Source organism: Periplaneta americana, chromosome 14 (genome assembly GCF_040183065.1).
Source record: "Periplaneta americana isolate PAMFEO1 chromosome 14, P.americana_PAMFEO1_priV1, whole genome shotgun sequence".
Lineage (NCBI taxonomy): Eukaryota > Metazoa > Arthropoda > Insecta > Blattodea > Blattidae > Periplaneta > Periplaneta americana.
In genome coordinates, this window is record NC_091130.1 from 77,919,671 (window position 1) to 77,939,244 (window position 19,574).

General features: G+C 34.8%; 1 protein-coding gene across 1 annotated transcript in view; it reads left to right on the forward strand.

The window, feature by feature from the left end:
* Jarid2 (Jumonji, AT rich interactive domain 2) overlaps positions 1-19,574 on the forward strand; it is a gene marked incomplete in the record, with an annotated part of 573,379 nt that overhangs the window by 12,422 nt on the left and 541,383 nt on the right. Inside the window, 2 exon segments of the mRNA XM_069845635.1 lie at positions 8,419-8,597; positions 12,012-12,205. Of these exon segments, the coding sequence (XP_069701736.1) occupies positions 8,419-8,597; positions 12,012-12,205 (373 nt within the window).

Sequence of the window (19,574 nt, forward strand, 5' to 3'; positions counted from 1 at the left end):
GAAGAAAGCCCAATTTACAATCTTCTAAAACTAACTTTGTTTATCGATTGTTATTAAATACAAAGCGAGATTGTTCTATCATGGATTTAACTACCGGTTATCACACTCTCTTTGGGATACCAGTGTCCAATAAGAATTTCGAGCTATATTTTTAAACGTTTGTTCATTGTTATATGTGCTATAACGTTTTTTTGTCATTTGCGGCGTCATAGCTGGCATTCATTACTAAATAGCTCGTTCGCGCTTGTTCTAACTGTTCATTGTCACGACCGAAAAGAACATCCTACCCGACTGGCGTTGCCAAAGGAAGGTAAGCAAAATTTCGGAAGATCTCATGCAATATTTGTGTTTTCCTGAATGCCTGTTTTGCAGCATTGCTCTTTTGGGTGGCATGCTAACAGTAATAACATTAACCCTCAAAGACTTAATTAGTTTATTGTTGCGATAGCATGTTTCAAATACGTTCCGATTACCTTGATGTCGCCTGGAGATAAAATGGCCCCGAGGCTACTATAGCAACTAAGTTTCATAGTTTTCTGCTGAAGGGCAGGTCCTTCACTGCAAACTTAGCATTGTCCAATCTTCCCTTTTTCCGCCATCTTTTTAGTCTCCTCATGTGAACCATATAAATCTTAACGCTATCATCTGTTATCTTCTTCTGCCTCGAACTTTTTTCCCGGTTCACCATTCCTTCCAGAGCATCCTTCAGTAGACAGTTTCTTTTTATTCTATTTTTTTTTATATTTATTATTTTTGTTATGGTATATCTACTACATATTTGAAAAATAAATAATGATTATAATGTTATGTCTTTATTTCCGAAAATCATATTTTAGACGTAAGGATTTTGATTTGAGTGATATTTCATTTTAACCCTAGAAAGGTAATGCTCGTAAAATTTATTTATTTCTACTGGCAGAGTTAAGGCCATAAAGCCTTCTCTTCCACTCAGCCAATGTAAGAACAATAGTAAATATAAAAAAATGGCAAAAAATACAGGAACAATATACAATTAATAATAATAATAATAATAATAATAATAATAATAATAATAATACTAATAATAATAATAATAATCAGTTTAGTTTCATGTAATTCTAAGAATCAAACAATTACAGTAATGTGAATCGAAGTAATTGTTCAAATAATAAAGAAAATGTATATATAAAAAAAAATAAAAATCATATAGATATTAGAAAAGGAACTGGCCAACTTATCCCATTATCTCCTGGCCTAGTTGCCTCATAAGTGATGCTTATTGGTGTTACTTATGAGGTTCAAACTTGTCTTCGGACAGTTGACTAAACAACAACAATATTAGAAAAAAATATATTTTAGGAAAACTCACAGTCTAAGCAGTCTAGCTGAAAACTGAGTTTTGATATTAGAAAATGCCTGACAGCCTTTTAAGGTATGAAGTAGGGAGTTCCAATGACGAGAAACTGAAACGGTGAATGATGAAGAGTATCGGGAAGTGTTATGATGAGGTATACTCAGTGTACCAGTGATCTGAGATCGAGTATTTAAGTTATGGTCGGAGCTTAAATACAAAACACGAGACGACAGATAACTTGGGATTAAGGTGCGCAGAATTTGAAATAGAAGAGAAAGACAGTGTAAAGTTTAGTGATCGTTCAGCCGAGCCAAGATAAAGCTTCGAAAAATGGTGAAAGATGATCGATCGTATCGTTGAACGTTGCACACATCTTATACACAATATATTATGAACACGTTGTAATTTGTTCGAAAGTTCGGTGCTGAAGTCAATGAACAACACGTTACAATATGATGATCCTTCATCGTATGATAACGCAGAATTACTGCAAGGAAATATCATATGTACTTCTGTACATCGCAATTACACGTCACAATAGTCAAAGTACGGCATTACGAGTGTTTGAACTAATGTCTGTTACGACACGGGATTTTATTTTTGTCTACTGTTGGCGATTGTTTCAACGGAGACTTCTAGTTTTCCGTATACCTTCTTCTTTTGTGTTGAATTCTCCGAGAATGTGCTTTCAGCTGCCAAACAAATAACTCGTGTTGTAATTTCATATATTCCATCGTAATCATTACGATCGTTTACCTTTAGTGAGAGTCTGCCCGGGAAAAACAGTACTAGGCTATACGATATAATAAAGTAAGGTTTGCCTTTATTTCACTTGATAGCATCATGGTCTAAGGTCTAAGACATCTCCTGTGGTTAGCGCTCCAGTCTTCCATCCAATTAGCCCGAGTTTGATCCCCTGCTAGGTCGTGATGGAATTTGTAATTGATAAAGGAGACATTCCAGAGAGTTGGTAATGTTGATATAGGAAGGGCTTGAGGTTCTGGGCCCCTGTGTGCGGATGTGACGTGGCTCTATCAGGGACTGAAGCAGGATGGCCCACCTGCCAGCCGACGATGACAGGAAGGGGTTGGGGCTCTTGGCTCCTGAGATTTATCAGGCAACTCGTCCACGAAACGAGACCTGGATCTATCAGAGGCTGAGACAGGGTGGCCCACCTGTCAGCATCATATTCACAAATGATACGAAAACCACCTGTTAGACTTGGACAATCATCAGACAGGCCTATATAGAGGGCACAATGAGCAAAAGCTTGCCTAAGTGTACGGACCAGTCCAGGAACAATCCTCATAAAGTCAAGTCAAGGCACCATACCAAGGACTTGCATTAGGAGTATGCACTGATTCGAATCTTCACTGGGAAGGTATTTTCTCATGCAATTTCGGCCAGTGTATGGGACTGGTGCATCCAGCATTGAAATAAATTTTGGGAGCTACAGTAGGTAGAGTGTTAGTTGAGAGGCCGGAGGGAAAAAGACTTCTGGGGAGGTCGAGACGTAAGGGAGGAAGATATGATTGTAAAGACTGGATTACTCTTGCTTGGGATAGGGACCAATGGTGGGCTTATGTGAGAGCGGCAATCAACCTCCAGGTTCCTTAAAAGCCATAAATAAGTAAGTACAGTAGGTAGCAAAATCCGGTTGCGAAAATCAGCTATAATGGCTGGGAGGATCATGATGCTGATCACATGATACCTCCATTCTGGTTGGATGATCGTTCACTTCTACTGAGGCACCAGGTGGCTGGTCAGCCTTGGCCCTTGATGGACTGTTCACGCCAAGAATTATTATTATTATTATTATTATTATTATTATTATTATTATTATTATTATTATGATCTAATTTTACTATACTGTACCAGGAGATAAAGAAACCAGAATTCTGCAATAAGAGTAATGGAATTTGTACACATTGGACCAAATGTAACAGAAAGATAGTTGCAGTTTTCACGCCATTCTAAACATTCTTGGTGTCAGTTCTTGGATTATATGCAGGGTGCGAATTAATGGGGGGGGGGGAAGTTGGAAAGTTATCCCCCTCTTATAAATTCATATTAACATAACTTCTATCCTCTCCAAAATATAATTGTTTTAATACTAGTATAGCCTACTTTATAAAGTAAGCAAAAAAAAGTAATACTGATGTATTATCATCACTGGCAAGCTGATAACAATCAATAACTTACGTAGGAATTACACACCTTATCTTAAGCCTGCTCATGGATATAATTATTATTATGATGAAGATGCAAGACAAGCAACTCAGTGCGACCATGCATTGAGTCGTAATAATAATAATAATAATAATAATAATAATAATAATAATAATAATAATAATAATAATAATTTTACGTATGGTATACTCTATCTAGGATTCCATCCCCCCTCATCAGAAATCTTAATTCACACCCTGATTATATGCCTAGAAAAAAATGACTCCCAAAAATGAAAATGTCAAGATATTGTCCCCTCCCCCCAACTATGAGAGGAATTGTTAAAACTATGATTGGAACTAGGTTTCGAACTACGGGAATTAAATCGTCAATTCAAAAGGAAGATTCAGAACAATTTTGACTCTGAAGAAGAAGAAGAAGAAGAAGAAGAAGAAGAAGAAGAAGAAGAAGAAGGAGGAGGAGAAGAAGAAGAAGGAGAAGGAGGAGGAGGAGAAGAAGGAGGAGGAGGAGAAGAAGAAGAAGAGGAGGGAGAAGAAGAAGAAGATCCAGTATCTCAGAAATAGGAAAAACGTACTGTGTGAACAATATGCCCTGCAAAGAAGAGGAAAGTAACTTAGTCCTATTGCAAATACTGCAGAAAACCATTTTGTAAAGAATATAAGGTGCATCTACACATTTCAACTTTTCTTTCAACTTTACACATTCAAGCAATGCATGCAGATTGATTTTTAAAAATAATATATATACATAGTGAAGATGACATTCAAAGTGCCATACCATGTAGACACAAAATCTTCATGCATCTTAATTCACTGTGCATTTGAAACTTGATTGTTTCAATATTCTTTTCAGATTGCATGTGTACGCGCATGGAAAATTGAACAATGTAGATGCAGCTGCAGGGCTTTACCGTGTCATAACTGTAAGGAGGGAAAAATATGACAGTATTGGTAGTATACTCATATAGCATTCAATTTTGTAGAAAATAAATGTTTCAGTGAACAGAATTTCCTAGTTTTTTTAGGTGTGAAAACAGGTAGTAAAAATTACCTATCTAGGGTTAAAATACAAATAATCTGATGAAACTGATCATTTTCACATACTTTGACAACACTAACTTTTCTTTTTGCTCTTACATACAACGGCTGGTAAAGATTTATCATTGTTAATTTGTTATTGATTGTTGACAGTTCACTATTAAAAACATTAACCCTTTGATAACCAAGTGGGGCGCAAATATTTCCTATCTTTCGTTTATCAAAGAAATTATACTCTCAGTTGATAAGGAAAATACCCACACTTTATTAACATGTCTTTTATTCTTTCTTTCTGAAGTTATGTAAATGTGAAACTCATTTGTTCCAAATTTCATTTTCTAATAAAAATTATTAGTTTGGGGTGTGCCTGCACCTGCACTCTGTTGATTGTCTACTGTATATATTATTTGCTTTTATGTTTATTTTTCCGTTGTTGACTTCAGCTAACAACTAATGGTTTCTCAATAGTGTTAATTGTTGACTTCAAACTAACAATTCATTGTTGTAACAAACATTATTTTATTCATTTTCAGTGGTTTCAGAGCCCTTTGTATTGAGGCGTCTATTTTGCTCCTTGTAAAGTTTAGTAAACAGTTTGTTTATTAAAAGTCTATTGTTGACTTCAAACTAACAATTTATTGTTGTCACAAACATTATTTTATTCATTTTCAACAGCTTCACAGCCCCAACATTGAGACGTCTGTTGTGCTCCTTGTAAAGTTTAGTAAATAGTTTGTTTATTAAAAAGCTTAATATATTTTCACCCATCTCCTAACACTGCTGGTGCCCATGCACGCTGAAGTTTGAGGTGAATTTCAGTAGCAGATTTTTCTTCTTTAACAAGGAATTTAATGACACCACGCTGTCGAAACAAACCATCGTTGTCGACCATTTTGCAAACATTGCCTGTGGTCACATGATAGAAGTTAATGTTGTCACAATATGTCTATATATAGTGTAAAGTCTGGAAATTATGATCATAATAATCGTTTCCGTTACATTGTTTACATTGAAATTACAGCAATTTGTTGCTCATGACTTTCAGTACGACCCTCTGTAATAGACAACAAATAGAAAAACAAAGTTTACAATAGTTAATTTATACAACACGCAAAAAAAAAAACTAATAAATTCTTATCAGTGATATAGTATGGAATGAAATAATAAAGAACAAATATAGGTAAAAATTGTTTGCAAATAATATAAAAAAATAAGACATTGCTGTGAACAAATTGTCCATACATTGCATGGATCGAAATCACTTCCGTGCAAGTTATCATTTTTAATGCATCTGAGACTAGAGAGAGATTTAAAATTTCTAATATATAGAAAATGTTATGTTCTTCATCAGAATACGAAAGCTGATATTGCTTAAGAAAGATTCACAATTAATGTCACCTTTAAGGACTTTACATAAGAATAGGTAATCAAGTTCTTGACATCTAGCATATAAGCTTCTACATTTAAAGTACTCCATTTTAGTTCATAGCTATACCTGGAGTTATTAGGTAGAAATCTGAACGAGCATAACAATATAAATTTTCTTTAAATAGGCCCTATTTTCTAATTTTGCCAAATCAGTAGTTGTACTACAGGTGCATATTCAAGTTTCGATCTCACTAATGTATAGTACAGCATTAAAAGATAATCAACTGTAAAAAGGATAAGTAATTGACTGTATTACTCCTAACATCCTTATTGCATGATTATATATAGGATAGAAGTGAAATAGCTTTCCAGATTTCAGAGCGAATAGCAGCTCATGTTGTATGTAAAAAAAAAGAAAAAAAACTATAATATCATATTGGTGGAAAGTTCATAGTTTTTTTTTTTCAGAAAAAAAAAGTATTTTCCCAAATTTTTAACAACCTCTTATTTGGTAACTATTGCGAGTAGGATTGTGATTTTTGTCCATATCAATAAGAAATGTAATAAAGGATAGTTTATCCTTCTGGCATATTTCAATAACATGGACGATTTTCGTGTAAATTTAATTTTAAAAACCTCTAATTTCAAGCCACTGCACGCTGCAAGCACGTTGCAATAATGTCGAGGCAGAGAGCAACTCACCTACTGAGACATACTGAGTTCGTTGACCTCTTACATCTGTCCACGAGTATAGTGTGTTAGCAGTGATATTGCCAGATTGTTGAAACTTGAAACTTAAATTTCTAATTAACCATGCATTTAATCACAAAACATAATATAGATTTTCTGTTCATTTAAGTGTACTTTATCATCCCTTTCAATCTGCAAGATTATTTCACTTCCACTCTGTATATTATGTATTCATTATGATTGTGAAAATATAATTTATTGTCAATCAATACACAAAGGTCTCTAATGCAATTTTTTTGTTAATTAATATATGTTTAGTCAATAGTTACATTTTAATGTCGAGGTTTTTCTTGAAAATGATATTATGTAAGTTTTGGATACATTAATCTTCATCCTGTTATCATCTGACCATGCCATTTAGTGATGGAATTGATTGGCATCTTGAAGAATTTGATAGTCAGTGTTGTTTTTGATTATACGAAAAATCTTAAGTTCATCAGCGAATAATAGACAGTCAGAAAGAACTTATTTTTTAACATTATATCGTAAATTGAGACTATAAATAGAAGAAACTTTAGGTATTTAAATTATGAATAAGTATACTGTAATGTTTTTACTCTAATTTTGAAATAATAATAATAATAATAATAATAATAATAATAATAATAATAATAATAATAATTATATTGACATTTGGCATTAATATTAACTGCAGTATTATATTCTAGCATCCATTATGTACCTTTCTTTCTTTCATTTGTGTTGCTTGTTTTTTTTTTTTCCCCCTCCACCACTATTATGTATTTTGTACATGTATAAATGTAAGCCAGCTATAATTAGAAGTTTGTTTCTGTTGGGATGAAGTTTAAATAAATAAATAATGGGCCTAAGTGTGCCATATGCGAGGATTCACCCTATTTCCAGCCCCCTTGAGATCTATCAAAGCCTATGAAGTACAGCAAGAAAAAGTTCCTGATGTTTAACACGTGTACCAAGAACAGCATTGCTATTTCATCTAAATGACCTCATGTAGCAAAATATACACAAGTGATACTTATAAAAGAGATTCCAACTACGCCCATTTCCATGACAATCTGAAAGAAGGCAATTGGGATGTTGGTTCTAAGAATAATGTCGTGGACTTACCATTTGTTACTGTTGACTTTGAGGCAGGGTGCTGTGAGAGGAGAGAGGGTTGGAAACAACGTGCTAAGGAGTTGTCAAGCACTTTCTTTCCCCACGTAATATCTATCATCATCATCATCATCATCATCATGTATGTTCGTGTTTGTACATTCAACATAAAAGTACTATTCATGTGATGCTGTTTAAAGTTGTACTTAGGTGTTGAAATCACTGTTGAAGAAGACAATTCAAACTCTCGGCCTAAATAGACCAGTACTATATATGCAAGCTTTGGCAACATTGACTTTCTTCCATTAGGAATCGGCTCTGACTTGCCCTGTTCTATTAGAATATTCGAAAATTTGGTATTACTCGATCGAGATATGTGGAGACAGGGGCATAATGTGAACTAACACGATGATACTATACGAACGCAGGAGAAGAGAAGTGGTGCCCCAGACTGCAGGACTCCACTGGCCTTGGTCGAGTAATAACCTATATATTCAATGTGTTAATTGTTTTGTTCACATTCAATAATTTTTACTGTTTAAACTCACTTTCTGGCTTCATTTCTTTTCGTTTTAGAGAAGAGAATTATTGTTCTGGGATTGTATAATACAGTCTTTGATATTTTAACACACAAAATTGAATGTGGGATTGATTCTGCTCTTACAGAACAAAGGTTCATGCTCAAAGGAAGTTTGCACAAGGATCTTCCAACATGAGCAGCCCTGCATTAACACCTGTCAAGGACAAGGACAAGGTGAAGAACAACGGCACCGTGTTGTCACCAGAACTGATACCTACCAAGAGGCCAAAGACGGAAGATTTCCTCACATTTTTGTGTTTTAGAGGTAAGAATGTTCCTTAAATATTATTTAACATGACTGACATTGTAATTAAAGAGGTAGGGGATTGTCATTCTGAGTTTTCTTATATACGAAAACCTTCCATCCTGACTAAAGAACTGAGACCTAAAATATGGCTCATTTTGTTCCTTTTATGCTATAATCAGACGATCAGTTCAGGGACAAATATAAATGTGCAGACTGGTTAAGTTGATCTCATTTATATCTCCTTGGGAAGTAGCGGGCAGTTCCCAAGGTATTTGCACCTGGCTACATCCAGCTGACACTGGAGAAGTATGTGTGAAAAAGTTTCTTTGATGCAGAGCCTACATGGTGGATTGTTAGTAATATCCATGACAGGTATGAGAGAGGATCGGAAAGTAATACACTTTTATTTTTTTTTGCAAAATATTTAATAGATAAAAAAAAATAATGCACAATAAAGTTACAGGTTTCACCTATTTTTCGACATATGATGATATGAACCAACTCTCTGGACACATTTCTCCCATCATGACACCAATTTGAGCATACCTTGTTCATAGAACTCCATTTCCTGGGAGTATAGCAATGACTGATTTCACTTCTTCATCTGAACTGAAGCATTGATCTGAAGAGGTGAAAGTCAGACACTGCAATGTCTGGACTGTAGGTGGATGATTTAGCACCTCACAGTCAAATTTCTCAATTTTTTCACGAACAGAAGCTGCAAGTTGAGGACGAAATCAGCTCCATATAGGTCTACACATCTAACATTTCCCTGTAAATTTCACTCAAATACTTACTTAATTTGCTCTGGTACCTTTCAGTGTCGAGGATATGAGAGATCTCCATTTACTCCTATCTGCAGTTAGGTGACTGCCTCTCTCACAGACAGTCCTAGCACCTCACTAATTCTATCTTCCCAGGTCTTCCATGGTCTTCTTCTCGGGGTCTTCACTCCTTCAACCAAACCTTCTCTCTTAACTGAAATAGCAAGTAATATACATTTGACAGGGGTAATTTGGTTGAAAAACAAGTGTAAACAAAACTGTACTTTGACTGGATCCAAATATGTTAAAAAGAAAATTTCATCTGTGCAGTAAAAATTCTAATGCACAGAAGCATTTTAAGTTCCTGCATGACCACATATCCATGTGACTTACAAGCAAACATTCTGATGAGGGCAGATAAAAAAGTTAAATTTTTTTCTTTCACCATGTTAATAATGCCAAAAGAAGTGCTTATACAAATTTTTGGCCACTCGACCGCAATTACGAGGTCGTCCATAAAGTGATTTTCCCTGGGGCCGTTTACAGAAAAAATCACAATTTCGTAGAAAGATTTATTGAAACAGATACAGCAGTTGTTGCGCTATTTGTCAACATATCCCCCACTGGAATTGAGACATTTGTCGTAACCATGGGTTCAGTTTTTGTATCCTTGTGTTGTAGAAGTCAACCGTCTGGGATCGGAACCAGCGTTTGACAGCACCTCTCTATTAATCCCATGATATGACATATGTCTCAATTCCGGTGGGGAATATGTTGAAAAATAGCTAAAAAATTGCTGTGTCTGTTCCAATAAATTTTTCGTATGAAATTGTGTTTTCTTTCTGTTAACAGCCCCTGGCGAACTTAATTTTTTACAGCCCTCGTAGTTGCAGTCAAGTGGCCAAAATTTGTATAACCACTTCTTGTAACATTATTGTGGCAACCGTGCTGGAAAGTTCTCACTGCCTCGGGAGTCGAGCACGCGTCTGGCAGAAGGGAGGGCGCGTGGGAAGGAGGGAGGCGCGGGAGACGAGGCGAGATCTGCAGGGCGCTGGGCACGGTGCGGAGGGGATAGGAAAAGCTACGAGACGCGGACTTTGGCGGGCGCTGGGCTGTGCGAGGTGAAGGGGGAAAAGAAGCAGCGAGAAACAGATTGTTCTCGAAGTTCCACAAAGCAACACGAGCCGATTGTGTGGAAGCTACTCGATGTAGTACATTCTAGAAGTGTGATTTAGTAATAAATAGAAGGGCCAAGAGAGCCAGAGCCAGTTTTAGTTTGGACAGAGAGTTCAGTTGTGAATCAGCAGTGCCCAGGCGGAAGCAACGCGTGTGGGTTCGACATGCAGTGAACTAGAGTAACTGTGGCAGCGTACAGACAGAAGCAACGTATCCGGAAGTCTTGGGTTCGACATGCAGTGAACTTGAGTAACTGTGGCAGTGTCCAGGCGGAAGCAATGCATCCAGTAGTCTTGGGTTCGACATGCAGTGAATTTGAGTAACTGTGGCAGCGTCCAGGCGGAAGCAACGCATCCGGAAGTCTTGAGTTCGAAGTTCATTAGACTGTCTCTGGAAGTCTTGGGTTCGATGTACCGTGAACTTGAGTGAATGAGCTAGAAGAACTAGCCAAGGCAAACGAACTGAGAACTGACAGTTTTGTTTTGTAAGTATTGCTTTGTGAACATTAGTTGAGATTAGGAGTAGATTGTTGTTCTCAATAATCCACGTGAATTGTCATTGTTATCTGTGGAGTGCAATAACGATTACCGTGTTGCTGTGCGGAGTGGAATGCCCATTGTTGACGGGAGTGTTTAAATTCAGAAATAGCCATTATTGTTGTGAATAAAAGTAACATTATTGTGAATTAAAAGTCACATTATTAACATGGTGAAAGAAAAAAAATAACTTTTCTATCTGCCCGATCAGAATGTTTGCTTGTTAGAGGAAACATTAAGCCTAGGTATGTTTGAAACTGGGGGAGAAAGAGAGAGAAGGGAGCAAAATATTGAACAAAATTAGGTTATGCCGAAAACAGAACCTTTCAATTCTCCCCATTATCAAACAACTACTACACTATACAAGCTTCTTAAAATGTTTACTGAGGTTTCGAAGTATTTTTCTTGATTGGTGAGCCATACTATTGTATTATAGTGAATTATTTTTTCTCTTACTATTTGACAAGTAGTATATATGCTCAGGGACAATTATTGTCAGTCATTTCTGGTTGAAATACAAGGTTAATCTGGCCAAGAAGGAGGGGAAAGAGCAGATCAGGGGTTCTTAGCTTTCTTTAGCCTAAGAACACTTTTCACCAAAAGATGGCTGGTTTGATAACATACATTTGCTGGACAAAATAACATTCCGGAATAAGTAGTGTTGGAAGCAGAACAAACAAGTATTGTAGTGTTGTGAAGAAACAGTGTTGCTTTATCGAAGCAAATTTGTTATTTTGATGATGATGATGATGATGATTATTATTATTATTATTATTATTATTATTATTATTATTATTATTATTGTATTATAATCGTCATTGTTACTATCACAATTGTCATTGTTTGAGAGCATTATGGGCGTTTAAAGAAAACTAGCACTACTAATCAGTTCTGTAACTGGAAACACCTGAGGAAGAACTATGCATTCACATGAAATGTGCTTCATTTGTACACAGGAACACCAATTCTGCCACCTTGCCTGGACTTCTTCAACATTGCTACAGTGCAAGAGACTCCAGATGAGGAACAAGGCTCTTCACTGGGTGACTGTAGCAGGGAGAGTACCCGCAACAGTAAGATTGCATCTGCATCTGTAGGAAGTAGCAGGCTACAGAAGTCTGCTGATAGAAATGGTACAGAAGGTGTAGGGGTAAGTGCGAAAAAGGAAATATGCAAGGAAGACTGTATTTCAGTTGGTTTCCAATACCAAATACTTGACAACTAAGTCATTGACTCTTCTCAGCCGGGGTTCATTCATAAAATACTCATTTTCAATTTGTTGTTGTTTTCTAATGCCAGGCGTTTGACAATAAAGTCATTTGACCTCTTGCACTCCAATATTTTTCAAAGATATTACCATGGCCAGCCACTGAAGCACAGATTTTGAGGTGTTCCGGATCCATTTCTTGGTTTGAGTTGCACAATGGGCAGTTAGGGGACTGATATATTCCAATTCTATGCAGGTGTTTGGCCAAACATTTTCAATTTACAGTTCATATTTTGATTTTCAGATAAGTCAGTTATTAAATACAATAAATAATGTTAAAAATATTCAATCATATGACTTACCAATTCAATATTAACATTTGTTAATACATGTTAAATATAAATAATGTATAAACGTTTTTGCCTTTTACGGCATCATCAGATACAATTTGCTTCTACGATATCTAAATTACATAGTGGAATTTTTGTTTTCTCTTTTAGTAAACCATCAAATTGGTGTTATAATAATAAGTATGACAGAATGACAAATGAAACACTACAAAGACTAACGAACACTACTGACGCAGTAGAATGAACCACAGCAACGAATTGGACCTGAAGGGGGGGACATGTGGTGAGACTACACCAGACAAGATGGAACCATGCAGTCATGATGTGGGACCTTTACGTCGAAAAGAGAGGACAGAGAAGACCACAGCTTAGATGGTCTGACATGTTTGCCAAAGAGGCGGGGAAACAATGATCGAAGACAGCAAAGAACAGAGTTTTGTGGAAAGAACTAGGGAAGGTCATTGTAAATAGATAACATAATCAGTGTTATGATATTGTAAATAGTAAAGCCAGTATTAGTGAAAGTGTGAGATAAATTTTGTAAATAGTAAAGTCAGTGTTGAAAAAGTGTCAGTTAAATAATGTAAATAGCAATCAGTGTTTGCCAAAGTGCTGGTGTTAGTATTATGTGGACAGTGCATAAAATGAACAAAGAACAAAGTGCAGAGACTAATTAAAGTTTAACAGGGTTATTAACCATGTCACGAAAGTACTATACACGACAAACTCGCCTGGATTGGCTCACCAAGCGAGTACACTTGAGCCTGTTGAGGGGGTTCTAACCCCATCACAGGAGGCCTGTGCCCAACATGGGACATCATGGCTAGCATTCATTCATTCGTGTATTAATATATTTTGCAGATATTGAAGAATGACTTAAAAGCACACCAATTTCATCAAGCACAAAATAAGCTTAAAAACAACAAACAGAAGATGCAAAATATTGTTGTTGTTTTCTAATGCCAGGCATTTGACAATAAAGTCATTTGACCTCCTGCACTCCAATATTTTTCAAAGGTATTATCATGGCCAGCCACTGAAGCACAGATTTTGAGGTGTTCCGAATCCATTTCTTGGTTTGAGCTGCACAATGGGCAGCTAGGAGACTGTTATATTCCAACTCTATGCAGGTGTTTGGCCAAACAATCATGGCCCGTTGCCATTCTAAATGCAGCTACAGACGATTTTCGTGGTAAATCGGGAATTAACTGTGGATTATGATGCAGAGAGTTCCATTTTTTCCCTTGAGATTGTGTTATCAAATTTTGTTTGTTGTAGATTTAATAAATCTTTTCACAGAGTAATACGTAGATTTAGTAACAGGTCTGTAAGTAGCAGTGCTGCCCTTCTTTGCTAAAGCATCTGCATTCTCGTTTCCCAGGATTCCACAATGGGATGGTATCCATTGGAATACAATTCTTTTATTGAGTGATATTAATTGAGAGAGCATTTTAGTTATTTCTGCTGTTTGAGAGGAAGATGTGTGTTTAGAGACTATTGATAGAATAGCTGCTTTGGAGTCTGACAGTATAACTGCATTCTTAAATTTATTGATGTGGCATAGAAGATTCCTGAGACATTCACTTATTGCAATGATTTCTCCATCAAAACTTGTTGTTCCATACCCAAGAGATCTATAAAGTGAGAAGAGACAGCACGTACTACCTGCACCGGCACCTTGTTCTCTGGAGATCAAGGATCCGTCGGTGTATAAATGAAGCCAGTTTTGTGGAGGGTACTTAATATTAATTGTCTCTAAAGACAATTGTTTTAGTATTTCAGTGTTTACTTCTGATTTCAGTATTTCTTCTGTTAAATTTAGATTATATTCCATATTTAATAGAGTTAAAGGGTTTGGTTTAATCTGTAAGTTTTCTTTTAAATGTTGTTTTCTAATGCCAGGCATTTGACAATAAAGTCATTTGACCTCTTACACTCCAATATTTTTCAAAGATATTATCATGGCCAGCCACTGAAGCACAGATTTTGAGGTGTTCCGAATCCATTTCTTGGTTTGAGTTGCAGAATGGGCAGTTAGGGGACTGATATATTCCAATTTTATGCAGGTGTTTGGCCAAACAATCATGGCCTGTTGCCAATCTAAATGCAGCTACAGACGATTTTCGTGGTAAATTGGGAATTAACTGTGGATTTTGATGCAGAGAGTTCCATTTTTTCCCTTGAGATTGTGTTATCAAATTTTGTTTGTAGAAGTCTAAGTATGTAGATTTAATAAATCTTTTCACAGAGTAATATGTAGATTTAGTAACAGGTCTGTAAGTAGCAGTGCTGCCCTTCTTTGCTAAAGCATCCGCATTCTCGTTTCCCAGGATTCCACAATGGGATGGTATCCATTGGAATACAATTCTTTTATTGAGTGATATTAATTGAAAGAGCATTTTAGTTATTTCTGCTGTTTGAGAGGAAGATGTCTGTTTAGAGACTATTGATAGAATAGCTGCTTTGGAGTTTGACAATATAACTGCATTTTTTAATTTATTGATGTGGCATAGAAGATTTCTGAGACTTTCACTTATTGCAATGATTTCTCCATCAAAACTTGTTGTTTCATAGCCAAGAGATCTATAAAGTGAGAAGAGATATTGATTTTCTGTTTTAATTCTTGAACAATGGATATGAAACTTTTTTGAGTCTTCAATCTACAGAGAGGACTGTATGAATGCCAATTGTTTCCTGGTAATCTGATAAGTTTTTCATATTGAATCAGTGCTTTTTCTTCTATTGTCATTTTGATGCTGTTAATATTAGTGAGGAATCTTATAGAATTTATTGGAGTTGTTTTGATTCCACCAGTAATGAATCTGAGAGCTTGGTTTTGAACATATTCTATTTCGTTTATGAAAGGTGAAGTAATTAAAATTTCTCCGCAGTATGTCAGCACTGGCTGTATAAACATTTTGTATGTGGTGTTCAAAATATTCCTAGAGCATCCCCATTTCTTTCCTGCTAGTCTTTCTAGTTATGATATTGTAAATAGTAAAGCCAGTATTAGTGAAAGTGTGAGATAAATTTTGTAACTAGTAAAGTCAGTGTTGAAAAAGTGTGTCAGTTAAATAATGTAAATAGCAATCAGTGTTTGCCAAAGTGTTGGTGTTAATATTATGTGGACAGTGCATAAAATGAACAAAGAACAAAGTGCAGAGACTAAATTTTATGTTACGTAGAATCATTACCTATCTCAACAGATATCACGACATTAATGCAATATTACAAATTATTTTATGAATTATAACAAATATAAAATGAAGATATAAATTACATCAACAAAGCTTTACATAAATTGAGGTATATATTACAAACACAGTATCATATATTTAAACACATATATTTTGCATTCTATGTAATTTTATGTTACGTAGAATCATTACCTATCTCAACAGATATCACGATATTATTGTAATATTACAAATTATTTTATGAATTATAACAAATATAAAATGAAGATATAAATTACATCAACAAAGCTTTACATAAATTGAGCTATATATTACAAACACAGTATCATATATTTAAACACATATATTTTGCATTCTATGTAATTTTATGTTACGTAGAATCATTACCTATCTCAACAGATATCACGATATTATTGTAATATTACAAATTATTTTATGAATTATAACAAATATAAAATGAAGATATAAATTACATCAACAAAGCTTTACATAAATTGAGCTATATATTACAAACACAGTATCATATATTTAAACACATATATTTTGCATTCTAGTCTTTTTTTATATTAAAGTTGTGTTTAGGTCAAAGGTGTAAATCTCAGTACCTGTTATTTGAAAATAAATATTTAAACACAAAGTTTGAAAACGTATTTGAATTTAAAATTGTGACAATTTAAAATACACATGTAACTGAAACCATTATTCCAACAGGTAAAATACATAAAACACGTGAGTCATTATTACTTATTATTATTATAACACCAATTTGATAGTTCACTAATACAGAAAACAAAAATTCCACTATGTAATTTAGATATCATAGAAGCAAATTACCATAAAAGTCGAAAACGTTTATACATTATTTATATTTAACATGTATTACCAATGGTTAAAATTAAATTGATAAGTCATAAGATTGAACATTTTTAACATTATTTATTGCATTTTCAATATGTTCGCCACATATGTAAAGGGCTATTTTGATTATCAACACCTTCAATTATTGTTCGTTCTTAAGCTATTGCTGTTAATTTTCTTTTTATTATTATTTTCTTAATTTTATTTTCATAACTTTTTAAAACAGTACATGGACTTAAATGCGCAATGAAAAGGATATGAATAACATTGGCAACAATCTGTTCAAATTTAATCAACAGTGTGCCAACAGAAAAAGGACAGTTTTTCAATAACAGTGTCACAATGCGATCATAGACTTTTTTTCAATGTTATGCCCTCTCACTGTGAGAGTCTCATGTGATAACATTAAAGAACGTACTGCTATTATATTATGATACGTTAGGAAGGCAAATCTCGTTGCTCGCAATCATAAGCTTTGTGATGAAAGACGCCGCTAACTCTGTCATAAGAGTATTCAGTATCAGTGCTCAGTAATGTCCATTCAGACTTCATTTCAAAGAAAATACTACCAGCCATTGTAGCAGCCGGACGCGTGGCAGCTCAGTTTAATTTGAAACGGTAAATAGTGCAGTTGTTTTGTACCCAAGTGATTTATATGTTAATATTCATTATAGTGAGTGACAGTCGAAAAAAGCTAAGGTTCTCAATACCAGAAACGCTTCTCATTTAGGTAATGGCTGATATGTACATCTATTATCAGACAGTACATCTCACTTGACAATATGTGTCATGTGTCAGAGGAAGAACTGCATCTGAAATCTGATTAGTGTAATATGTAGCTAGTCAGTGATGTATGCAATGGAGAGGGAAAGGAACTTTTCACTCTACCCCATTATCTCCTGGCCTAGTTGCCGTATGAGTGATGCCTTGATGGTGTAGCTTATGGGATCCAGACCTGTCTTCAGACAGTTGACTAAACAGCAATAACGGAAACTCGCGAAAGACAAAGCAATAAAAAGAGGAAATTGTGAGAAAAGTGAAAAAATAAATGTGCTATTTAAAAAACAAACACAGCCAGTTTGTTCCAGTTCGAGTCCAGATACATCAGAGTGTAATAATGTGGTGAACAGTAGGTACCGAAAATAGTGAAGTGTGGTTTATCTTAGTCAGGCATTTTCGATATTAGAAACAGTAATAATAATGTGGAATCAATTATTTCAGTTGATCCAAATGACATATCAAAAGAAGTAAATTAAAATCATCAGTACCAGTTGCAGAAGACACAGCCCTGCAGTATATATTGACGACACCCCAACTCTGGCTACTAGCAACAGGCATCTATAATGAACACCGATCAAAATACCCCTCATTTCTCGTGAAAAACAACAACTGAATAGACTACAGTGGACTATAGTGGACTTTATGTTGTCAGCAAACAGCTGGATACATTAAGAAGATTGATTGATCCAAATGACATATATAGTAGAGCGAAATAAGGGGTGGAAATATTTTTCTCTGCATAGAGGTGCCAAGTAGTTAGATTCACCCCTGGTGTAGGCCTAAAATTCGTATAAAACGTTTAATTTATGCCTAAAGTTCGTATAAAATATTGATTTTTTTAAATTCTTTGATTTAAAAACTTACAAGAATTGATTGAGGATATGCCTTTTAAATGTAAAAGAATTGGTTTATGTTAATTTATTTCATATAAAAAAACAAGCTTATACAGTACATTTTTATAGTAAGTAGGTAGCCACCATACTAGGACTATGTATAAAAAAATTGGTGTAATTATTTGCACATTACGTAAATGGTACTAAATGTCCGATATTAATTTAAAATCGTTTTATTTAATGACATTAATTAGCCTACCCTAGGTATCATTTAGCATTTCTAAAAGATAGGTGTTTTTTTAATCTTAGTTCTTCTATTGATATTATAAATATTTATACATTTTGAACATTTTTTATAGTATTTTCAAGAATTTAAGTTGGGCTGATTACTTTGGTATTTTCCGAGGTTTTCTCGACCGTAAGGCGAATGTCAGGTAATCTATGGCGAATCCTCGGCCTCATCTCACCAAATACCATTTCGCTATCACCAATATCATTGACACTAAATAACCTAGTTGTTGATATAGTGTCGTTAAATGACCAAGTAAAAAAAAAAGTCATCAAATATACAGGGGAAGTTACAAAAGCTTGTGGTGGTGAAGAATTTAAAATGTCTGTGATGTTCAAGGAAGGGAAGTACTACAAATGGTTGACATTGGTGTATTTGTCACATGACATTACACAGGAAATATCACCACATATGATTGTAAACAACCGTGGATATTTTAAATTTAAAAGTGTATTTTAGTGTGATCTAGTGTTGTTTTGTTTAATAAGAACTGTAGGCAGTGTATAAGTCTTTCACAAGAAGTGATGTATTATAGTGCATTTAAAACAATTAGTAACCAACATGACAAAAATGTTCTTGTGTCACGTTCGTGTCGCAACATATTTGCAAGATTTTATTTCTTAATGGCACTTTTTTTTAGCAGTGATTTTTTAGTGATTTAGCAGTCACATGTACTACACAAGTGAATCAGGGATTGCAGAAACAGCATATGTCATGAAACCTAAATTTTTCAGTAGACACAAAAAACGTTATTACTAGTGGTAGACCACATCATTGGTTATAGTACTAGTTTCTTCAGACAGAAGCCTAATAGATGTGTCGTTTTATACCAAATTTATTGGAATGTAATGAATTGTTAATGAAATAAATCAATATATATTACCTTGACATGTGCTGTTTCTGCAAGGAATAAAAATTGTAGTATAATAATTTCAGTTCAACTAAAGTTTATTTGTCAAATTAGGGATATAATATATGCATAGGCCTACTGTGTACTTAATAGAT